The 25,858-nt window shown below is 41.2% G+C and overlaps 1 protein-coding gene across 1 annotated transcript in view; it reads left to right on the plus strand.

Moving 5' to 3' along the window:
• The window catches only part of RAD54L (RAD54 like), a 652,988-nt gene that overhangs the window by 377,976 nt on the left and 249,154 nt on the right, over positions 1 to 25,858 (plus strand). Inside the window, exon 14 of the mRNA XM_044085902.1 lies at positions 11,843 to 11,966. Coding sequence (XP_043941837.1) covers positions 11,843 to 11,966 — 124 coding nt within the window. The remainder of the gene's footprint in view (positions 1 to 11,842; positions 11,967 to 25,858) is intronic.

Consider the following 25,858-nt stretch of genomic DNA (forward strand, 5'->3'; position numbering starts at 1 on the left):
TAGGGCATATGCTTTGGAGCCCCCTACAAGTTTAACAAAGTCAAAAAAGTCCAATATTTCCAGGTTTTCTTGTTCCGCCATATTTCACAAATACAGCTGATGAAGTTGTGTCTTGGTCCAAAGTTGGAGCTTATATTGATTTTTGCTGAACAGAGGCAGTATTCTTCCCAGATAGTGTTTCCTCTCAATTTTTGTGGTTGATTTTCTTTCAGGTTCCTGAAATTTCTTCTTTGCTTGCATCCAGGCAGTGTACTTGCTAGCCAGTAACTGAAATGTTCCCAAAAGACAAATTCACTGTCTCTATTCACACTGGGAGAGCTGAAATTAAGCTGTTAGTCATTGTGCAGCTATCTTGGAAGTTGGTGAGGGTTATTTTGTTGCACCATCTGGAAAATCTTTTCCACTTGCTAATATATGATTTTCTATTAGCAGGCTTTCTTGCCTCCATTAGTACCTGCTTCATGCCCTCAATAAACAGGTGCATAAAAGTAATTAAGACCCTGTTATCCAGGCAGTCAGTTGAAGGTGATTGATGTCGGTGTATATCAAACACCCAATCTGATGTTGTTAATCTTTGTTCATTCCTTCCTGATGGGGTTATCGGTTCTTTCCTCTTGAAAACTCAAAAACTCTCGAGCCAAGGTCCTACCCAGAATGCTGTGCTCCCTGTTACCTCAGATCTCGTTTGCCATGTTGCTCTACAGCCGTGTCAAGCCACTTTCTCAGCTAAGTGTCTAATTTTTGAAAGTTTTATACATTGTTCTTACTTTAAATATTTTCAAATAGTTTCTACTAATATTTTCTACCCTATCGTATGCTTTAGACTCTCTCCCTTTAGTCTTTTCCCCTTTATTACCCTTTTTCTTAACCTTTGAGGTAATTCTTCATTACCATCGTTGGTAATCCTTCCTTTTCTCTTCTTACCCTTTTGGGTACCCTTTCATCCACATCATCCTGTTGGATAAGAAAAGTAGCATTGGTTTCAAGCAGTGTAAGGATTGCGGCCATAAGTTACCGCTTTCTGATGGCCATGACTTGCGTGTCTACTGTCTGAATGTCTCCCACCTTACTGTGGATCCCCCATGTGGGATTTTTAAAAAATTTTCTACCAGGACTCTTAATGAGAGGAAGAATATGTTCATTTTGAAAGGTCTTCTCAAGTCTCCTTTCTCTGAGGCTATTTCTGGGTTGGAGGGCACACCCCCTCCTGTTAAACCCAGTAAGAGGCGTTTTTCCTCTTCATCATCAAACTCGCTCCCTTCTTCTCCCTCTGGAGATTGTAGGGAGTCAACTCATAAGAAGGTGAAATTGATTACTACGGCGCTGCCACATGTGACCCTGTCAGCTCCAGGCTCAGCACCACCCCAAATGATTCTGGATACAGCCATGTCTTCCTTATCGATACCAGCACCACAGTTCCTGGTGCAGACAACTACAGCTCTGACAGTTCCGTCGCAGCCCTTACCGGCATTGTCCATGCAGGTACAGTCCCCTTCGGCTCCGAGTATGACTTTTCTGTACTCCACTGCGCAGATATTTTTGGCACCATGTTCTTTGGTGCAGTCCTTCTCGGCACCGTCCTTATTACTGGTGCAGACAGTTTCCTCAACGGCACCATACCCTTTGGGGGAGATATTTGCTTTTACAGTGCAGACACCTTCAACTACTATGGTGCTGACGTCGGCTCAGACTACTTCCACACCGTTTTCTTCGGTGCAGACATCTTCAGTTCAGGGCCCTGCACCTATTGAATTAGCAAGGACCAAGTAGTCTGCTTCATTGGATCCATTTGCTGGCAGTCAATATAGTCCTTTTCTGGAAAGGCCAGAATCGCCATCAGCATTCTCCATGAGGTCAACCAAGAGTCTCTCTGAATAAGATGTGTTGCGGCTTGTTGACCAGTTGCTTGTGAGAAAGAAAAAACGCAAATAAGAAAAAACTCACTTTAATAACAAACAAAGCTTTCGGGAATAACCGTTCTTCAGTGCTGTTAGAATAGACTATTCTAACAGCACTGAAGAAGGGTTATTCCCGAAAGCTTCGTTTGTTGTTACAGTGAGTTTTTTCTTATTCGCGTTTTTTCTTGGATGCTTGAACTGGTGAATATAGAAGAGATAAACCCATTGGTTGAGGTTTCGTTTTGACCAGTTGCTTGTGGCCAGAGGTCGCTGTCACCGGCCGAAGTCCATGTTCCCTCTTTCAGGTGAACGTACATCTCCTCAAACTCCAACGTACACTCCTCCTTTGACTTCTACCCAAGTTTCGAAGCCTATTACTCTGACAGCAGCTTCCCTTCCTTTGACTCCAGTAGTGGATCTCACTTTAGAAGTGGAGTCATCCTTGTGGTCCTTGGTGCACTGGGCATTGGGCTCTACTCAGGCCAGTAGCTGTGCCGTGGAGGAGGGCATCCCTGGTTGCATGCCAGTTTTTTTTTATGGCACCGTCCAGGGATCATCTCTCACTCACATGGTTCACGGTCCTCTTGAGACTCCTGGTCTGGGGGTGGGCTCTTCCTGGGGCGCGGGGTGTGACCCCGGTTCCAAGGTTGTTATGCTCGGTTACGGGCTCCCATCCCTCCTTGGTAGGGCCGGCCTTCCAGGCCATGGAGAGGACGCTTGCCTCCGCTGGCAAATGCCACATGTAGGAGTCCCCTCCTCCCTCTGTGCCACAACTGTCACAAGCCACAACCACCGGGCACAAGGGCCTCAGGTGTTTCCTCCTCAGGAGACCCCCTCTTTGCAGTCTTCCCCAGAACCTCCCTCTGAGGAAATACCACACAAAGCATCGTGCAAGAGGAAGCACATGGACTCCACTGAGTAGTCATTAACTGAAGATATGGATTTTGATGATGGGGAAGGGTCCCCACGGTCTCCCTCTGATGATGTGTCCTTTGGTAACATTCTCGAGATCTTTAGACAGAGGGGTGACTGGAAGTCCTCTAATCCTTCCTCTGAGGAATCCGTATTCCTGCAGGCCTTTCGTGCTCTGTCCCCTACCTCCTAGGTCACCCTGCCTGCCAATGTGCTCGTCCAGTGCGCATGGAAGGCTCCTGACACCCTGGAAGCAATACCAAGGAGACCGGATAAAATGTTATCGCCCCCAGCTGAGCACCCACAGTGGTCACGAGGTCTTCCAGTAGATGCTATGGTGGTGAAGGCTGCAACTAAGAAGGACTTAGCAGAAGAGAGCCAAACTGTCCATCCACCCAAAAAGGAGTCCTGGGCGACTGACAGACTAGGGAAGCATGTGTTTGCTTCATCGACCTTCGCCATAAGATCTTTGAACTATTTGGCACACTTTACCAGGCTTCAGAGGGATCTTAACAACCACCTCCCTGAAACCTTGGCCGGAGCTGTTTGTGACGAGGTCCGTGACAACGTGGGTTCTCAGATAGCCACCCTAGAGTCCATTTCCAACTCTTCCATGCATCTTATTTCTCATGCAACGGAAGAGGCTGGAGAGGCAGACGTGGGTATAGTCACCAGACAACATGTCTGGATGCACCTTTGTGACGTTGCAGACTCCTTTAAGGCTTCCTTCATGAACACCCCCATTGAGGCCGCTTCTTTGTTTGGTCCTAAAATGAAAGATACACTGATAAGGTGGGAGCAAGATGACAAGACCATGTCTGCCGTTGGTGTCAGACACTCCACTCCCCAACGATTCTACTCCAGAAATCAGAGGAGCAGGAAGATGTGGCACAGGAAATCACAGGGCTCTTTCCAGGACGCACATGCCGAGTTCTCCCCTAGAAACAGAGGGGTAACTCCAATGGAAGATGCCCCTTTCGGGGCAGAGGAGATGCGCGAAACCTGGGTTCCAGAGATTCCTTCTCTGGCCAAGCCTAACAGCGCTCCTGAAGCGTTGCCCGACTGCTCACCTTTGGAAGCGGTCCGGGATCGTTTTTCTTGTACTCCGCTGCCTGGAAACATATAACCACCAACTCTTGGGTACAACGGATAATATCCAGAGGCTATCGCATCCCTTTTTATCTTTGTCCAGTCTCATCCAGAGTATTACCCAACATTCCACCCAGTCAAAGGGAAGCAGCAGCACACGAAATCCAAAAGCTGCTACAAAAAGAGTCATCCAGACGGTCCCCCCAGACCAAATAGGATCCGTTTTTTTACTTGAGGTCCTTTTTAGTGCCAAAAAAGACAGAGGATTGAAGACCAATTCTCGTCTCAGCACAGTGAACAAATTTGTAAAAACAGAGAAATTCTGGATGGTCACAGTTCAGTCTATCCTTCCTGTTCTGGAAGAAGATGATTGGATGTGCTCTGTAGATCTTCAAGATGCGTATTACCACATAAAAATGGACAAACGCTCAAGAAGATACCTCCGCTTCCGCATAGGAGCCAGTCACTACCAATTTCGAACTCTGCCCTTCTGTCTGTCTGCAGCCCCCAGAGTGTTCAAATGCATGGCAGTGGTTATCTCTCACTTGCAACTTCAAGGATTTCAGGTGTTTCAATATCTAGATGACTGGTTCCTCACAGCCCCCACCAAGCATCTACTGGAAAATAGCCCTGCACTACACTCGCCCAACAGCTCAAAGCCTGTAAATCACTATAAACTAGGAAAAATCCAACACAACCCCAACTCAGTCTTTGGAATTTATAGGGGTACTGTTGGACATGAGAAATTGCACAGCATCCCTTCTGGGCCACAGGCTTCAGAGAATAAGGCAACAGGTTCAACCCCTGCTCTGTCACCACAAATCTCCTGCTCTATCTATACTCCAACTCATGGGGTTAATGGCAGCCTTGATCACCATTGTTCCTCTAGCCAGATTCCACATGAGGCTCCTTCAATGGCTACTTCTCACTCAGTGGTACCCTCTACAACATCCTTTGTCTTTTCAGATAAGTGTAACTCAGAGATGCAAGCAAGATTTACTCTGGTGGAAGTCTCAAAATTCCCAACAATGGTCTCGTCCCTTCAACCCCCATCAACCAATTGCCATGGTGACCATGGACGCCTCCCTGATGGGGTAGGGGGCTATGTCAGGGGAACTCGGTCCAAGGCACCTGGTCCGACAAAGAGGCCCTTTTGCATATCACTGTCCTGGAACTGAGGATGGTGCTTCTAGCGTTGCAAGCATTTCATTCCATCCTTCTGTCAGGAACTATTGCGATCTAATCAGACAACATGTCAGTGGTCTGGTACATCAACAAACAAGGGGGCACCAGATCTTACCCATTATGCTGAGAGGCCTTGAGAATATGGCAATGGGCGATAGCTTCCAACCACTTTCTAATTGCAAAGCACATTCCCGGGAGCTCCAATGTGATAGCAGACAAATTGAGCAGGTGCATTCTGCAACCTCACGAGTGGTCCCTCAATCCTATGATAGCGGCAAAAATCTTCAACCACTGGGGTCAGCCTTGCTGCGACCTATTTGCCTCCCTAACCAACTACAAGTGCAGCAACTATTTTGTGCTAATCCCCCCTCGGGGACAGTCACCGAAGGGTGATCTAGTCCATGCTTGGCCCTCGGGTCTACTTTATGCTTATCCTCCTCTTCCCCTCATCTCCCAGTTTCTAAAGAAAGCACGACAGTTGAAGAGCAAAGTGATCCTCATTGCTCCATATTGGCCTCAACAAGTCTGGTTTCCCTTCCTCTAACCTCACCTGCTAGATCAACTGTGGATCCTCAATCCATCTTTAACGTTGATCTCCCATCCGCAGGGTCTGATTCACCCCAGTCTAACAACCCTGAAACTGACAGCTTGGTTTCTCCACTTCCAATGATTGCCAGGCATGAAAACCTCTCGTCCCCTGTGCGCAATATTCTTATTGCATCTCATAAATCATCCACCAGACTAATATATCTTAACAAATGGAAAAGGTTCTCTCTATGGGCAGCGAATAAACAATTAGACCCCTTCTCAGCCCCAATTTTGGTGGTACTGGATTACTTATCACATCTTTTCCACTCTGAGGTGTCTGCCTCTCCTATTCATGTGCATTTAGCTGCCATCTCAAATTTCCACATTGGTTTTCAAGATTCTTCACTTATGTCACACAGACTCTGTAAAACTTTCTTGAAAGGGGTTATCCACCTAAAACCTCCCTTTAGAGAACCGGTACAACCTTGGGATTTGGCATTGGTTCTGCAAGCTCTAACAGCTCCCCCCTTTGAACCTGCGTCTTCATGTGATGTAAAATATCTGTCTTGGAAAACTTTGTTTCTGATTGCAATCACATCGGCCAGGTGCTTGTCAGAACTTCAAGCCTTATGCATCAAACATCCCTAGCTTATCTTCCATAAGGATAGAGCATCATTGAGTACTAATTCTTCCTCTTTACCAGAGTGGTCTATCAAGTAATCTATTGACCTTCCAGTGTTCTTTCTTAACCATTCTAACAAGAGATAGTATTGCCTGCACTCCTTGGATGTTCATAGGCAAATATGATTTTATCTGGACAGAACAAAATCTACCTGTAAATCAGACCAACTGTTTCTGGCTTTTTTTGGACCTAGACGAGGTCATCCTGTACCAAAAGTTACACTGGCTTCATGGTTGAGAAATTGTATTACCTTCATCTACAACAACAACAACAATCTCATCTTGCCTCATAGAGTCAAAACTCATTCTACAAGATCTATGGCAACTTCAGCAGCTTTCCATGCTAAGGCTTCCCTCAATGATATTTGCTCAGCTGCAACTTGGGCCAAACCTCATACCTTTATTCTTCATTACAAATTGGACTTAGCTGCCAGAGGTAGAGCTTCCTTTGACTCCATGGTGCTGATGAATGTCCTTCCATGAGGGCCATCTAGGGATACAGGTAGCTGTGGACTCTGTCCCATCAGTAAGGAATGAACGAAGATTAACAACATCAGATAAAGACGTTATGTCTTACCATAACGTTCCATCTGTGTTGTTGATCTTTGTTCATTCATTACTTCCCACCCTCCATCCCCCATCCCGAGGATCCTGGTTGATCTCATGTACGCCTTTATTGTAGGTCTGTTATGACCAGAGGTAACCTCTACTTTTATCTATCAGCTTGCAAACTTGATCTGAGGTAACAGGGAGCAGAGCATTCTGGGTAGGACCTTGGCTCAAGAGTTTTTGGCTGACGCAAGCTTGATATTAGCCGGCTTGGTTCCGAGAACGGAACCGATAACCCCATCAGTAATGAATGAACGAAGATCAACAACAGAGATGGAATGTTATGGTAAGACATAACTTCTTTTTTTCTTGTGTGAGTAGATCCAGTCTGTGAGGAAGCTTGTGGGAAATTGCCAATAGCCATTTCCAAAAAAAGGGAGAACCACTGTTGCTTGGGACAGAAAGAAGTCAGAAACAGCAAGCAAAGCAATTCCAGATAATGGACATGCAGAGTCTGTGAAAAACAAGTTTATTATTCCACAAAGCTTTTGGGAAAAATCCCTTCCTCAGTGTGTATAACCTAGTTAAAATCAATAATTCTTATATACAAATTAAAAAAATACAACAGCCCAATTCAAAGAAAACATCCAACCAGTTAATTAAAATGCAATTAAAATTTAAAGTGACCATGTGAAAAGTTTTTATAGAACCTATATATTTAAGAGAAACATAACAAACACATTACAAGATATTTTGTTTCCTCTTCAGTATAGGCTTAATACTTGTAGCTGAATTTAAACGTGGTCTTGAGTCAGCATTTAAATGAGTAATCCACTCATAATCATGAACACAAAGAAGTCAGCACAGTGATCTTAGGGGATTCTTTCAGAATCTTCAGAAGTACCCTTGATATTAGTTGAATGGGTAGAAAAGCAAACAGGAGCATTCCTGTTCAAGGAAAATGAAAAGGCATCTTTCTTCCAGGCCTTCTTGCATGGAGTCCTGGAACGGAATATTGCCTGTTGATTGTTCAGAAAACAGACAAAGAGGTCTACTTGAGGATCTTCCCACAGATGGATCAAATCCTAGAAGGCCCCCCCCCCCGATATAGTTTCCATTTTTGAGGGTCTTCTTTGCTCCTACTTAGCTTGTCTGTCACACAGTTTTGCTCTGACAGAATGTAGGATACCTGTAGAGTGAAATTGTGATGTGTAGCTATATCTCAAGCTAACATGGCTAGTCTGCAAAACCTGATTACCCCTTGCTTGTTGATGGTTCTGGTATTGTCTGTAACCACTTGGAGGACCCAGGGACCAAATATGATTCAGAGAGTTGAATGCCTTGATTAGGGCAGGTATTTCCTTGATATTTATATGCTTCTATCTGTCCTTGGTGTCCCACACCCCCCTGCACTTTTATCCCTCCTGAAACTGCTCCACAAGCAAAGTCCAAAGTGTCCGTGGTCTCCACCAAAAGATTTATCTTCTGACAAATCCTAGCACTAGGATTTCAAAAGATAAAGGGTTTTGATGCTGAGACCAAAGCGATTTCAGATACCACTGTATCTTTCACATATGGAATGTTGCCAGGGTATCATGAGAATCATAAATGCTGTGAGACCCAAACTTCTGAGGTAATCTCTTGCAGTGACTGAAATCTGAGTGGAAAACCTTAGAAAAAGATCTAGATAAAGATCTGTTTTTCCTGTGGAAAAAAGTTCCTTTGAACTGAAATCTCTAGTTGACATCTCAGGAACACAATCCAGTGTGAAGGAGTCAAGAAATTGTTTTGAATTTTACCTTGGAATCCCAGCTTGTGTGTAAGAGATCTCTCAGCCAAGAGGGGGATTTTTGCCACATTGAAAAAGATTCAGGAAAGATAAGCATGTCATCTAAATGTGGAAAAATGTGAATACCCTATAGTCTGCAATGAGCTATAACTAGAGCTAAACATTTTGTGAACACTTGGTGCAAGTGGATAGTCCAAAGAGTAAGGCAGAGAACTGATAATGTAATCCAGACACACAAAACCTTAAGAAATGCCTGGTCTATATGAATAGGAATGTGAGGGTAAGCATCTTCCAAGCCTAGTGTTGCCTGGAAACTTGAAAGAGGTTCACAGGTTGTGAAGTGACATCATTTTGAATTTGGGCACCATCACAAACAGGTGCAGAAAAGAAAGATCCAGAACTGGTCACCAAGCATTTTCGTTCTGTGGCACTAGGAACGTCCTTTAATAAAAACCCTTCCCCACATAGGAATGAGGAACTGGTTCTGTCATTCATTGAAAGCACGTGATAAAGTTCTAGTGGAAAAAAAATATTGTGATCTGGAGGATGAGAAATGACCCCCCTGGAAAAGAGGAATTTACTCCCACTGCCACCTGTAACCCTGATGAATGATTTTTCAGAGTCCATTTGCCTGAAATAATCTGTTGCCAAAGGGAAAAATGGAGATTCAGACTTTCTGGAAGAAAAAAAAGAGGCTAGGGTGAGAGGGGGAGGTCACATGGTTTCTTAAATAAGTCTTTCAGACTTGTTGGACCTTCCCTAGTTTTGGGAGGGTTGTGAATTCTTTTTGGAAACCCTTTGACATTTCTTCTTAAACATCTGTTTACCTGTATTTTGTTGGGACTCTTTATTCTGTATTATTATTTTTTTGCCCAAAATTGGATGAGGAGATAGCAAATCCCTTGAAAACTTTGAAAAAGGAAGGCTAAAACATCTTAGACATTCCTTGGATCAGCTTTCCCCTTTCATCACACTGTTTGATCACCTGTGCAGCACTGGAGCCAAACACTAAATCTCTAACCAAGGGGTAATTTAAAATCTCATTTTTAACATCATCGGAAGGTTCTGTGAATGCAGTCATGCAAACCTCCTTAAAGAAGTACCAGTAGTCATAGCCCTGAAAGAAAAATCAGCAGAGGTCTACACACACTGTAAATGGTGAGTGGTGGCCTCTGCAATAGAAACTATATTTTTAAGCAGATTTTTCCTTACAAGAAACTACAGATAAAAACATTCCTCATATTTTACACTTTGTCAGAACAAACTAACATATGAGCCTGACGATTCAAAATTATGAAAATCAGTTACAGTAATAAACACTTTCTCTCCCATACATACTTGTCAATATGTTTCCAGTCCATATAAGAAAAAGTAGAATTGGAATTAACTAAGTTCTTGGCAGCAGTTGGATATACCTTCAGGAAAACTGCAGACAGTAACACACAGACATCTTCTAAAGCAATCAGAACAGGGGGAATTATATATAGGTTCTGGAAAATCCTTCTGTAGCAACTCTTAGTATTTTCTGAGGTACTGAGAAACAACCTTGTTCTCCCACTGAAAACACTGGCACCTTTTAGCAATAGTTTCTGAGAGAGAAACTCTCACAGAGAGAATCAGAAAGAGAAAGCTCCTCTGACTGTATCAGACATCTAAAAGAAAAAAAAAACTGTATCCATCCCTGCATCTTCCTTTTAGATTCAGAATATTGAATCTCTTCAGTAAAAGAGGAATCCCTTTTTCTTTTACTATAAACTACTTTACAAAAAGGATCAGTAGCCTAAATTAAACCATGTGCCGAACCCTGTAAACTAATCCTATCAAAACAAAATTGAGGAGGAGTAGATACCTGCTTGGTTTTCTGTTTCTTTTTAACAGGAAAAATGGGGCCATCCATGTTACTAATGCTAGCAGCAGCTTCCCCAGGGATGGGCATGTCATTCTGACACAACAAACTTCCTCGTTTCCTGTCCCATTACCAATAAGAGTGGTTCTACCTTGCCAACTAAGGGGAGCCAAACAGCTGCAGAGGACATGGCTAAGCTCTGGTCCGTAGTCGCTGTAGGTGCTATACCAGAGGAATCCAGGTTAAAAGTTGTGTCATCTGAGGTACAATAAATGGCCACAGCAGAATCACTCACCTTTGGCTAAGACAAATTGCTAGCCTATGGGGGTGGCAAAGGCTGTTTGCATAATTTATTCTTTTTGTGGTTCAAAGATGGACCGACCATGAGACAGGTAGCCTGTTCCATGGTCAAGCTGAAAATGGTGCTTCTTTTTGGGGAAGACAAGCAGCAATTGCCAGTAAACACTACCAGTCCATAAAGGTTACTTTTTGATAGAAAAACATAGTAAAAACAATTCAAAACACCATTCCAGCCCCACAGAACTAAAATGCACAATTTATCCACAGAAGAAATGTTTTCAGTTTCTTTACACTGATTTTAAACTGACAGAAAAAACAAGCACTCCTTTTAAAGGTATGTTACAGTCTTATTTTAAAGTCCTACCTTTAAAATAATTTTCCTAAAGTGGAAACTAATAAATCATCAAGAAAATGGAAGTTTTTTCCCCATAAAGGGAACTTATCTGCCCACAAAGGAAAACACAAGCTGACAGCCGATCCTCGAAAGCCTCAAGGGACCATACTTGGCAGCAGTAAAGCTCTGAAGGGCTTTGAGCACAAAATTGTCTTTTAGTCAACTCAGCTGTAGCTGCCTGGCAGTTTTGACATGTGGAAGGTGCCCTGAAGCTTTGGAAACTGGCCGGCTGTTATATACGGCAGGATGTAACCCATATAGCTACTGCAACAGTGATCAATATGATGAACATTTTTGTATTTATTAAGATGCTTTCAAGTTCAAGAGCAACAGTCTTGTTATTTTTCATAACATATTTGAGCAGGGATATTATTACAGTGTTAAACTAATTTACCTTTCACAATCACGTTATGTATAGTGTAAAACTCAATATTAACTAAATCTTTACTTCTCTTACATGTTGTCGAATCATGTGTATGCAATCTTTTTTAAAAACAATATCCCAAATAGTTTTGTTTTCTTTTTTTGTATGTCTGTGAGCCTGCAAAACTGCTTGTAAATAAACGGAAGCATACATTGTTGCCTTTAGTGAATTCATTAAGTTGTCTGTTAAATATTAAGAAAATGATGGCTACCATGAGTGTCTTCTTTATGGTGTGTTCTTATTTCAGGGAAAATGCTGGTTTTGGATTATATACTGGCCATGACTAGAAGCACTAGTAATGATAAGGTTGTACTTGTATCCAACTACACCCAAACACTAGACCTTTTTGAGAAACTTTGTCGGAATAGGAGGTAAGTTTGTGCTAATAGCAATCTTGGAAATGTTAATAATTTTATTACAAAAGTGATTCACTTGTTACTGACACATTAGTATTTAGAACTGTAATGGCAACATCTGTATGGAGAAAGTGAAATGATAAACGTGAAACACATTTAAAAACTATTATGCAAGATAGTTTTATGTAATAAGAGAACAGCACCTTCTGAAGTTGTATAAGAAAAACTTTATTTCATGTGTCAAGAACAAATCCATGCTTCTATATCACGTTATCGAAATCTTACTACATTGAATCACTAAAGGTCGACCTCTAGTGATCGATGTAGTAAAACATCGAATAACATTTTAAAAATAAATAAATAAAAAATAAAAAATAAATAGCGTAGGCAGGGGGCAAGCCCCCCTGCACCCCCCATTTAAATATTCTTACTCCGAGGCCATACTACATTGAGGTAAACAGAAATCTTCCCCTACAGAGATTTCCATTTACCTGCACGATGTTCTGCGCTTTCGATGTTGTGGTGCCGACAATATCAGCTTCGATATTGTCGGCTTTCAACAGCGTGAAGTAGACCCCAAATCCATATATACAGACGTTTCTTGCTTGGACATCAGTATTTCTCATCAGATTTTCAGCAGTCGTGGCTGATGCTGCCCACTGACATCAGAGTACTCTTGCTTTGTGTAAACTAATGGTAACCACATATGCTCACTTATTTATTTATTTGTTTACATGTGTTTAAAGCTTGAGTAGCAGTGCATTGTCTGTGTTTTTCAAAGTACCATTGAAGCAGTCTTTTAGCATTTTTTACTTAATTTCTCTAGGTGCTGTTCATAAACATCATGCACCATGGAGTACAACAGGTAAACAGCCAAAGTGCACACCAAAGCCAAGCACAATTCGTATAGGTAGTAACACAGTGGAATAAGTCCACTGTGCAGTCTTTTTCCCATTGTCTAGGCATATAGTATACATATGCAAATGCTCCCTCAGGTTCATATGGGATTCATTTGTGTACGAGATGGCCCAATGGTATAAATAGTGGGACTTCAGCTGCATACAAAGAAATAGTGTGTTGTTTAACATCACAGTGATTCCCATTCTCTGCTGATATATTGCTCAATATATAGAACTGAGCAGCATTTCAGCATTGCTGTATAAAACAGAAATAGGACACCTCAGTTGCATGGTAGAAGAAATAAAATGACCACTAGTGGAGGTCCTTGTAATGGAAGCAGCCCTGCTGCCAAAATCCCATCTTTGCTTGTCCCCACGCAATGATGCTAGTGCGCATCCACAGCTGCAAATCCATCTATTATTATATTATGATAATAGGTTCATAGGTAGGTACCAGGCTATTGGCCCTAGGACCTAGATAACCCTAGCCAAAAAGATACCTTAATGACCCCCCCAGCTCTACTGCCTCTGCTTTCTTCTGTGCTGAGCAACTGCAGCCTACACCAACCTTTAACTTTTATTCACCTAGGCAGTACTGAAAGTATCAGGACAGGTGCTGATGTCAATCTTACCTGAGAAAAAGAGACTTCAGCAAAGGAGGATATAAGAATTGGATCTCTTCCTGCTTTTTCATTTTCCTTCCTAAGGGTACAGGAAGAAAGGATGCCAAGATTTATTTCATGGTGGTGAAGAAGGAGCATTCTTTTCCTGTTCCTTTATAAAGTTTGTGCGTCTCAAAAAGGTGCAACTTTTCATCTTATTAACCCCAGGACAACAAACTTTTGAAGATAATTCTAATTGGTTATGGATGCTATCACTTAAGGAATTTCTCTGTTTAATATAGACAGTTTGGACACTGCCCCATTAAGAAACTGACTTCATCATGAAGGCCCTCTAGTAACTGGTATAGTCTAGTGGCCCATATCTACCTGATACATTTGAGACATTCAACATTAGATCACTGCTGCTGAAGCCTAAGCTATGGGGGTCCTACCCGACTGCTACCATCCAGCCTTTCAAAGCGAAAGGGCACCCTCCATGTTGTCTGTCATGAGCTTGAGAAGAGCTCCATACAAAAAAAAGTTATATTGTAAAAAAGTCAATGCTTTCTTACCACCAAATTGTGCTTCTTCAGTGGACACTGTGGAACTGTAGGTCAGCTAGCCATCTTCAAGTCTGGGCAAATAAGTCCTCTGTTGGGGACAACCTTCCAATAAATTTATATTTCATCATTAGTCAATGTTGCAGTAGCCTAGCCATATAGGGTTATATCATGCCAAGGATATATAGACAGCCAGTTTTCCAAAGTGTTTACTTCCCCTCACACATGCCCCAAGGCTGCTGTGGCTCAGACTCATAAGGGAGAAAGCAGCCTGGGTGCAAAACTCCTCAGGACTTTTTCGAGAGCGCTCTTCCGGAGCTTCTTAGGCACAACTTTCAGCTTTTTCTTCCAATTTCTTATCAGACTAGAGTTCTGCCATGCATTTTTGTTTTTTGTAAAGCTTATACTGGGTCTCTTAGAATACTGGTATTTGTATGCTATTTTTTGCTGTATTTGTCTAGACTGTGAACATGGTCCTGTAGTCTATTTTTATATTTTTACAGACATTTCTTGAAATTTTTGTTGCAAGAAATGTACTGTGGGTTCATTTACTTTTGTGTTTTTTGAGATTGCTATATATTTGTGTGTGTGTGTGTGTGTGTGTGTGTGTGTGTGTGTGTGTGTGTGTGTGTGTGTGTGAGTGTGAGTGTGAGTGTGAGTGTGTGTGTGAGTGTGAGTGTGAGTGTGTGAGTGTGAGTGTGAGTGTGAGTGTGTGAGTGTGAGTGTGAGTGTGTGAGTGTGAGTGTGAGTGTGAGTGTGAGTGTGAGTGTGAGTGTGAGTGTGAGTGTGAGTGTGTGTGTGTGTGTGTGTGTATGTGGCTAGTGAATACTTCAGTGGCAGCTTACCTTCCGATTGACTCCACCCAGCTGTACTTACTAGAGAAAAAGCTTCTTTCTCAACAGGAACATGTTTTCACTAACTGGTCCTTCAGTTCCTCCTCCTGCTGTACCTAAGAAAAAGAAAACTGCTAGGGAGCCCTTGCCTATACCACAGGCTCATAAATGCCTCAGCCACTTGTGGGTGACTCTGTAGTGACCACAGATTGTTCCTTGGAATACTCACTGGTTTCTCCAAGACTCTTTGGTGTAATCTCTTCCTCCACCACTGACTGGGGCTAGCCATGTCCTCTGCGCTGTTCATGTTATGGGACATTCTTCTAAACAAGTACTCAGTTTGCAGATTGATTCAAGGAGATACTAATATTTTCAGCCCTCCTTTTCTAAAGCAACAAAAACCTTTGGGTCTTTTTTTTTTTTTTTTCCCAAAAAGCAGAACAAACAACCCAACAAGCTTCTGACAAGCAGGATTCTAGAAAAAGTGGCAGGACTGATCAAATAAAAAGCAAGGATCCTTCTGGGAAAAAAGGACAGTCCTGCACTTCAAAATGATTACTGCAGCATTCCCTCCTTTTGCCACATCCTCATATTTCTCCCAAAGACTGGTTCTCAATCTTGTCTTTTGGCATCAGCTTGTATCAGACAAATAGTTATTGAGAGTGGTTTGAGGGTTACAGATGGCAGTGGAAAACTCTTCCTTATTTTCAGGATATTTCTCCTCATCCACCCCAGACAGACATGTTTGCTCTGATTATAAGGCGCATGTTTGCCCAGGAGGTTACAGAGCCTGTGCCTCTAGGAAACATGGAGAAAAGTTTTTATTTAAGAATGTTCCTGTATGCATTGCTACCCTTTCCGCTGACATCTAGGGTCATTCTGAAAATTCAGAGTGATTCTACAAAGAATATTGTGGTGACTTCTTTTTGTCCCAGGCATTAGTGACTCTTCCTTCTTATGAAACCGGCCAAAGGCAATTACCACAGGTTTCCACAAAGATTGGATCTACTCTCACATGACTAGAGGAGTTTGATACATCCAAGTCTGAAACTACTATAACTGACTGCCTGGATGAACTAATTTTGATACCTTTTAGGCTTCTTGTTTCAGAGGACATCGGCAGGTACTAAATGAGGCAAGAAAGTAAGTTACTTGGCGATCTTATGTTGTTATATTGAAAGGGTTTATTTCCTGTGCTAGTTGCTCTCCTCTGACCTTTCCTTTTCCTCTATCAAAGTTTATCTGTTTGTCATTTCAGCATGCCTACCCATGGATCCTCCCCTTTCTTGACGCTCTTGATCAAGCAGTTCATTTAAGGGGTTTTGCTTGTCAGACCACCAAGGAAACAGATGACACCTACAGTGAATATTAGCTTTGTGCTGGAAAAGTTAACTCTGTCTCTCTCAGAATCAACATATCAAGCTGATTTATGGTTTATGGCATGGAAGACTATGATGATCATCATGTTTCTGCAGTAGCAGCACCCTCCCTCCATCTGTGCCCTTCTTCTTGTATGTTTTTGTGCCAAGGTGAGGACCTTTATTTTTATTTTCCCAGCATTGTACTTGTCAGGGGTATAGCCTCCCTGTGTCTTTGGCAGGCATGGAAGCTTTGAAGGGCTTGACTCCCAAACATGTCTTTTAGTCCGTTCAGCTTGAGCTATCTAATAGTTTGGATGTATGTAAGGTGCTCTGGATGCTGGCCAGCTGTTTTATCCTTAGCAGGATACAGCCCATATAGCTAAGGCTGTAGCAGCAGTGATCATTTGAGCATCTACTGTTTTATGGCAAGTTTACTTACATAACTGTACTTTACATATTGTTCTAACCATCTGAAAGATGAGTTGTCTGAGTTGCAAACTCTCATGATGGGGGAACCTTATTTGGTTTTCCATAGTGATAGGGTTACCTTAAGAACAGATCCCACAGTTATGACAAAAGTTGTTTCAGAGTTTACTTTGAATTAAGCCATCTATCTCCCTGTTTTTTGGTCCTGAACCTAAAAAAATGTTATTCCTCATACTCTTGATGTACATGGGCAGTTCTGGTATTATCTTGACAGAACCAAGTCCTTCAGGAAAGCTGAACAGCTGTTTATCTTCTATGATGGGACAAAGAAAGGACAATATATGTCAAAACATACTATTTCCAGATAGTTGCCCTTGCTCTTGCTCTTTATTATACCCATCATAGTAAATCACTTTCAGCAGGGTCAAAGTAGACTCTACTAGAGCCTTGACTTCTTCAATGGCATACTGGAATGAGGTGGACTATAGAAATATTCTGCAGGCAGCTACAAGGTCCTTTGTGCACACTTTTACAAGGTACAACAAACTGGATTCCTTTTCTTGGTCCAGAATAGGCTTTGCTTGGACTATTCTCCAGGGGCTCAATAAGCTGTGGTAATCTTCCTATACAGCTAAAGATATTGTAGCAGTGATTTATGATGAACATAGTATAGTTTTGTAAATTACATTTAGCATAACAGTAGGTTGTCAATAAAATCATTCCTGTAGTAGTCTCACCCTCCCTTCATCACCTTTTTTTCTGTATACACACTTATGTTTTAGATAGTTATGCATGCCCAACTTTGCTTTTTGCCAAGACAGTACTCTCTTCCTGGAGTGAGGGAATGGGGGGCAATAAAGTCCTGAAGGGTTTTGGCACCCACACTGTGATTTTTCTCCCTTTGATGCTTTGAGCTACAGTAACCTGTCCACATTTGTGAGTGGAAGTAAAGACTCTGGAACACTGTCTGGCCAGTATATCCTTGGCAGGACTTAATCCATAAACATCTATAGTTACAGTAAGTGCATCTCCAACAATTGTGCTTTTTATGAAGAAGGTCTTTTTTTTTTCCCCTGAAATATGCAGTGTTTTGCTGAGAACTTTTTTGGACTGCCAGTGCTTGTCAGGGAAACTTTTTGATTGAATGCTTTAGAACAATTGTGTAAAAAGTTCTATTCTTTAACTTTTTCGTACAAGCTCTGCCTTTGTGGATTTTTTTATGTATTAAGGGCAGGACTTTGTGCTTCTGCAGAATTCCAGTGATGTTTCTTACCTGAAGAAAACCTTCTTGTGACTATTTTAAAGTTCCACTTCCCATCTTCAGTGCTTCATCCTTGGCTGAACCTATAGAGCAGTTTTTGGGCTCCATGTTTTTTTTTTGTTCCACCATTCACAAGAAGAAGAAAGTTGTCGGGGAGTCTTTGGGTGTCAGTCCAGCTTCAATTGTGCTTCAGCGTCTGACGGGTGACTGTGCTGTGTCCAGTCTTGGTTCCCCCAATCTCTGTGGTGTTAACATCTACAGCTATGGACCACAGTAGTGACACAAGCTGCTGTAGTGGTGCCCTCCTTAGGCAAGGGAGAACCACTTGTGCCAGTGCAGGGGAAGGATCAGGTGAAGGTTCTCCACTCAGCCAGGAAAGGGAAGCTGAATCTGGGATGAATATGCCTACTAAGTGTTTAAATCTTTTTCCAGGGGGTTTCCCAGAAAAGGTGAACATAGTGAAAAAATGTTGCTGTTTCTGTTTCTGTGTATAGGGAAGGTTTGGTGGGATTTACTAAGGACCCCATTACTGCTTTATCCTGGCTTTCATCTTCTTCCATCAAGAAAAGAAAGTGTGTCCTCTCTTTTTGACTTCAGTCAAATGAGCAGGCATTGCAGGAAGATGGTTGTAATACAGGAATTTACTCTCAGTCTGAACATTCTGATGAAGGTATGGTTTCAAATTTCCCCTTCTCAAGGGTTATCTTTTCCTGAAACTTTATCCAGTATGAAAGAGGTTTTTCAGTGGGAGCAGAATGAATTTCCTGTTGCACAGCAAGTGCATTATGATTTTTTTTTACAGCTGGACATACCTAAATCTGCAGCTGTTCTTCCTGTTTTTCTTGCATTAGAGAATGCTTTTTTCACTGCTTCTAGTTTGCCTGACAGTCAACCTCATGCCCACAGGAAGTTTGACAGGTTATACAGGCTACTTCAGACTTGTATTTGTTTTCCAAACCTAAACCAGATACAAGGACATTTCTCTATTTAAAATGAAGTCTGCTAAAGATTGCTGCTGATGAGATTGGGAATGTTTTGACAAATGGGGAAGAAAGTGTACTTTGCTGCATTAATTTCTGGGATTTTAAACTGTCAAACACATATTTTAAAATAATGAAAAAACAAAAAAGCAATGGACAAAGGTCACTCCAAACAATATCAAATATAGTGATACTGTAGTTTAATAAAGTGAGGTTAGCGCTTTTGTGCAGATCAATGCCTGCACTTCTGCAGACAAAAAAACATTAACAAATTCAGTTAAATACCATCTCCCAACAGATAACCACACCTAAGAAAAACAAAAGGCAGCAGGAACAGCAGCAGTGTATACCAAAGAAAAATGTAGATCAAAACACCAAAAATCAGAAGAAAATCAGGACTTTTAGCATAAAATGATTTAATTCACTATTCGTCAAAGGCAACTTCATTAGAAATACAATTCACTACTACAGAAACACACTTAAAATATTTAAATATAAGTATTTTAAGTTTGTTTCTGTAGTAGTGAATTGTATATCTGATGAAGTCGTCTTTGATGAATAGTGAATTAAATCATTTTATGCTAAAATACCTGGTTTTCTCCTGATTTTTGGTGTTTTGATCTACAGATAACTGCACCTACCAGGAATCACATGAGCAATTAATACATTTAAATATTTTAACATATATTAACCCATGAATTGATACACTTAGAAATGGTCTATTTAAAAATCCATTAAAAAAACTGGTATGAGTAGAAAAATGCTAGCAGGAATTTCATGAAAAACAAACCTAAAATGTATTATGAATGTATGTATATCCAACAAATGTAATAACTGAAGTCATATTCTATTAAAGTAATAAATATGGTGATACACACATTTATAAAAATATATTTAAAAATATGTAAAACCTATAATTTGCCAATGAAAACACATAAATAATATATATATATATATATATATATATATATCTATATATATATATATATATATATATATATATATATATATATATATATATATGCTATTGAGCACACATCACCGATGCCCAGATATCTAAAGCCATCACAATGAATTTGTCATAAAAGCTCACACCTTTCTAACCATAGTGGGATGGGGCCACCCCTAATAGATCCATTGAGCTGCACTATGACCCTGAAATCAAAAGAATGATCCAGGTGATTGGTTATGTGTTTTGCAAGTGCATTTTCCACTTTTTTTTTATTTTTGATGGCATATATATAAAGGCATATATATGTTCATACAGCCTGTCCCTAAGCCTTCTATCCATCTTACCAATATAGAAGACGGGACATAGTTTACACATGGCTAAATAAACTATACTTCTGGAATTGCAATTAAACCTTCCAGTAGATGAAAACCTATGATCCCTAACCATGAAGGAATAACCAGAGCTGACGCCATTACATCAGTCTTTCTTGCCATGCGGTGCCCAAAGCAGAAGCAGTTCGCAAGTGCCAGTCGGCCATCTGCTGAAATTTTCATTTTCGAGTTTCAGACCCGAAGTCTTCAAAAAAGATAAGTACCCCATTGGGGATCCTTTTTCTTGCTCCAACTGATGTCAGTAAAAGTTAACAATTGTCTTGCCTGTGGAAAGCAAATACCTCATAGAGATTTTCATTCTTACTGCATTCCCTGTTTAGGCCCAGACCATGATGTCCCTCGCTGTCGGTTTTGCGCCTTGTTCAACCCCCGAACTATTCGTCGTCGGGCTATCTTTGCAGCCAATTACTTTCGTACTCTATCTCAGTACTCCAAAATGGCTTTGTTGAACCATCCGACTACCGATCTTCTGAAAAAACGTAAGGATAAAGACAGAGACAGACCACATAGGTCCAAAACTGATGACGCTTCTGTTAAGCTAGTCTCCAGTCCGCCGGTACTCAGTGAGGTGCTTTCTCAGCCCCTGATGCCCTCTACTTCAGATTCACAGGCCTCTACTGAGACCCATTCGGAGTCCGGTATGCCGGGAGATGCTTCTTCGACTATGGAACCTGCGGATGTCAAAATCCATGAGCCAAACTAAGTAAACCACAAAAAAAGCAGAGAAAAAGAGGGTCCCAGCAGCTACAAAGAGCACAGATACAAGTAATTATAAATCCACTTCTTTATTCGCATACATGTAAAGCACTTTTCCTCTCACTAATAGTCTGAGGAAGTCTCACTATTAGTGAGACAAAAAGTGCTTTACTTGTATCCGTGATCTTTGTAGCTGCTGGGACCCACTTTTTCGCTGCTTTTTTTGTGGTTTACCTGAGGATGTCTCTACCTTGAATGGGTCCAGAGCCGCTGTGCAGGCACCAGCTTCTGAGGGTGTATTCAGGCCTACAGACATTCATATTAAACCGACGCCATCGTTTCTATCCAGACGTTCCGAATCCCTCAGGCCAAAAACTCAAACTATGCCTAGAAATCGGACTACCAAACTGCAGGCTCAGGCCCATATACCTCAGAAACAAATGCTTAGAATGGCTGAAGACCTTATTACCTTAATTAGGGGAAGCCAGCCTTCCCCCCACTAAGAGACCTAGAACTGAATTTCTTTCTGATACTTCTGATCAGGAATCTGATATTTCTGCTCCTTCCGATTACCAGGATTTGCCCTTATCTACTTATGAGGATTCTGATGCAGAGGATTCCATTCCCTCTGCTTCCCCTACAGAAGATCTTTCTTTCGGTGAAACCTTGCATACTCTTAGGGAGCATTTCCGCTGGGAAAGCCAAGAGAGTCCAAAAAGAGACTTAGGGAATTCTTACTCCTGCCTCAACACAGGCCTTTAGCTATCCCTCCTGTTCTAGACATTGTAGATGATGCTTTCTTGGAATCTAGCCTTACCCCAGACACTTTACCTACAGCTCCCAGAAAACCTGACAGATACTACAGAGTACCTGACTCTCACAAGTTCCTCTTCAAGAATTCTTCTGGGGATCCAGAGACCATTTTGGAAGGACCAAAAGGCATTAAGGCTACTGCTGCCAAAAATCCTACTCCTTCTGGTAGAGATTCTAGAGCCTTAGACAGATGGGGTAAGAAGGTATACACTTCTGCTACTTTGGCCATTAGGACTTTAAATTTCCAGTTTCATATGTTAAAGTATCAGCAGCATATTATGGGACTATGTAAACAGAAAATGATGTTGATTCTTGACTATGCTGAGCACAAAGAATTGCAAGATTTAATACATTCTGCAGAACAAGTTGGTAAACATACTTTGAAATGTGGTTTTGACGCTTTGGAAGCACCTTGCAGGGCTGCTGTCACTGGGTCTGTACTTAGAAAGCATGCTTGGCTTAAGGAACAAAACTTGCCAGATCATGTTAAAGATAAATTACTGGATGCTTCCTTAAACCAAGACCGCCTTTTTGGCAACAAAGCAGAAGTCGTCCTCAAAAGGATGGAGGAAAAAGCTAAATCTATGCAAACTGTTAAAGATTTCCTACAAGTACAGCCTCCCAGATTCAGTAGGCATTGGCCTTCAAAGAACTGGTCCTTTCCAGTCCAAACCCAGGAACAGCAGACCACCTTAGCTACAGTCTCAGGCTATGCACAGACCTAAGCAGTGGGGGGCTCCCACTTCCAAAGTAGGGAGTAGTAAGCCACCCCCTACAGAAAAATGGCACAATGACTTAACCTTAATACTTCCAAGCCGTGTTCAACTACCTGCTCCCTTAGGAGGAAAGCTCGCCCTGCATGCAAAAAACTGGGAACTCACTACCCAGGACAAATGGGTTTTGAACATAGTTTCCCAAGGATACAGATTCCACTTCCACACACTACCAACCCCAAATGGTTGGCCAGACCTACCCCTAAATCAAGGGGCGGAGGCCCAACAGCAGGTTCTGTCTCTTCTCAGTATCAGGGCTATTTAACCTGTCCCAGCAGAACAAAGGGGGCAAGGTTTTTATTCAAGACCTTTTCTGGTAACCAGAAAAGTCAACTCCTCGCGTCCTATCCTAGACCTCTCTATTCTCAACACCTTTCTGGTAGTTCCAAAATTCAAAATGTAACTCTTCAACAGCTTCTTCCTATGCTAGCCAAGGATGCCTGGCTGGCAACCTTAGACTTAAAGGAAGCTTACCTGCACATCCCAGTAAGGGAATCTTGCAGGAAATACCTATGCATCAGGGCAGGCTCCATGCACTATCAGTTCTCTGCACTTCCATTTGGCTTATCCACTGTGCCCAGGGTATTCACAAAGTGTCTAGCTCCAGCCATTGCATTTTGCAGGCAGAGAAATATTTCAAATTTACCCATACTTGGACGATTGTCTGATTCAGGCAGAAAGCCAGGACTTGCTATTATAACACCTGACATTCGTAAAGAAACTTTTAACCTCACTGGGGTACACCATCAATGAAAAGAAGTCTCACCTAGTACCCTGCCAACAGATTGTATTCCTGGGAGCAAGCTTGAGCACAACTTCCCAGATGGCATTCCTCACTCTGGAGAAACAAGTTTGACAACCTACTTCAAATTATTGGCCACAAAACCCCAGCTATCTGCAAAGAAAATCCTGCAATCCCTGGGGTTCATGGCTTCTTGCATTCTACTAATTCCATATGCAAGACTGCATATGAGGCAATTCCAGTGGTATCTAAAAAGCCTATGGTGTCAACATTCTCAGGACCTGGAAACAATTATTTCTATCATTCCTTGTATGAAGACAGAGTTCTTTTGGTGGGCAGAGGCCTGCTACCACAACAAGGGACTCCCTTTCACTCTACCCCCTGCCGCCCAAACCCTAACAACAGATGCATCAGACTGATTTTTTCTGGTGTGCTGGATGGGAACTGGTAAAGTGTAAAAAAGAGCTGGAGTAGGTTTTTTTCCTGAAAATATCAGCTACATAACAATGTGTAGTATAGTCCTGGTTGGTTAGAAAGGTGTGAGCTTTTATGGCAAATTCGATGTGATGCCTTTAGATATCCGGGCATCAATGATGTGTGCTCCATACCCTGCATTTTAAAACTAAGTTTTTTGTTATTCGTGTGCACACGCGCACACACACACACACACACACACACATATATATATATATATATATATATAAATAAATTATTTGTGTTTTCATTGGCAAATTATAGGTTTTACATATTTTTAAATATATTTTTATAAATGTGTGTATCACCATATTTATTACTTTGATAGAATATGACCTCAGTTATTACATTTGTTGAATATACATATAGTCATAATACTTTTAGGTTTGTTTTTAGTGAAATTCCTGCTAGCACTTCTCCACTCATACCAGTTTTTTAATTGAGTTTTAAGTAGACCATTTTTAAGTGTATCAGTTCATGGGTTAATGTATGTTAAAATATTTAAATGTATTAATTGCTCATGTGATTCCTGGTAGGTGAGGTTATCTGTTGGGAGATGGTATTTAACTGAATTTGTTAGTGTTTTTTTGTCTGAAGAACTACAGGCATTGACCTGCACAAAAGCACTAACCTTACTTTATTAAACTACAGTATCACTATGTTTGATTTTGTTTGGAGTGTCCTTTGTGCATTGCTTTTTTTTTTTTTTTAATTTGTCTAATTCATTTTGTATTTTAAAATCTTTACAACCATCTGTTGAGAGCATGCAAAAGTTAATTGTTAACCTTCCTTCTTCTGTGGTAAAAAAAAATATTTGAATGCCTTTTTAACATATGCTTTTTATGTTACTTAGCATGTTTTAAAGTGTGCTTATTATGATGCTGATTCTTCTCCAGAGCTGTAGCTTCTGGGTCAGTAATCGGAAGATTGGCTAGGCTTTATTCTCAAAACCTTCCTGAAGACTTTAAAACTGAAACTTTAAATTCTCCCTTGAATGAAGAAATTCTGTTTGGCTTTTCTGCAGTTGAGGTTCTCAAGACCTGGGATGAAAAGGGAATGATGATTTAGGTGGTAACTCATGTTTCAACCCATATTTTTTAAAGCAAAAAAAAAAATCCCTTCCTCCTCAACTTCCTTTTTTAATAAGCAGTTTAAACAGCAACAAGCTATCAAACAGGAGTTTAAAAAGCAACAAGCCATCAAACAGGAGTTTAAAAAGCAACAAGCCATCAAACAGGAGTTTAAAAAGCAACAAGCCATCAAACAGGAGTTTAAAAAGCAACAAGCCATCAGACAGGAGTTTAAAAAGCAACAAGCCATCAGACAGGAGTTTAAAAAGCAACAAGCCATCAAACAGGAGTTTAAAAAGCAATGGCAAGGAGTTTCCAAAAAGAAAGGAAAATTCTCTAAAATCTAGGACAGTCCTCCCAGCCAGCATGACTGTTTGCCTGTTCATGTTCCACCCACCCCCCTCATCTTTCCCTGAGATTTCCTTCTTCCTTTGTGGTACCAGACTGTAGCAGACAGGTTTTAAGGATAAAAAACAAGTGCCGAACCAACACAGCTAGGCAGAAACTCTGTTTATTGAGCATAAAATAAAGTGATAAAAGTATGTTCAATAAATAGAGTTTTTGAATAGCCGTGTTGGTTCGGTACTTGTTTTTTTACTTCAAGTTTACACAGTTTTCTTGTACCGCACCTTTCACCTGTTTCTGTGTATTTTTACTTTTTGTGGAGGTTTTAAAGGTAATTTGTTAGGGGTACGACTCTCCCCCTGCCCTGTGAGCCAGATCTCCTTGTTTCCTCCCATTTTGCATCTAGTACTTGTTCAGGGTGTAATCGAACCAGTGTCTTCCTGCCAAATGTGCAAAGACTTTTATTCAAGGAAGTTTCTTGTACCAAAGAAGGAAGGAAGGATCCTGGAGGTCTGTGGTGAACCTTTCCTTTCTATATCTTTTTTCTAGATTCCAAAGGTCTGAATGTTTTCACTTCATTCCCTTGTACCTCATCCTATTCTAACTTCATGGTAAAGTTAGACTTAAAGGAAAACTCTACCATAGAACTCTAAAAGCATGTTTTTCTTCATTGTATCTTTATTTTCTGAGCTATTTTAATGCCTCAAAATCACTCCAAGTGCTTCTTT

Source organism: Protopterus annectens, chromosome 10.part0, assembly GCF_019279795.1.
Source record: "Protopterus annectens isolate FY-2018-M chromosome 10.part0, PAN1.0, whole genome shotgun sequence".
Classification (NCBI taxonomy): domain Eukaryota; kingdom Metazoa; phylum Chordata; order Ceratodontiformes; family Protopteridae; genus Protopterus; species Protopterus annectens.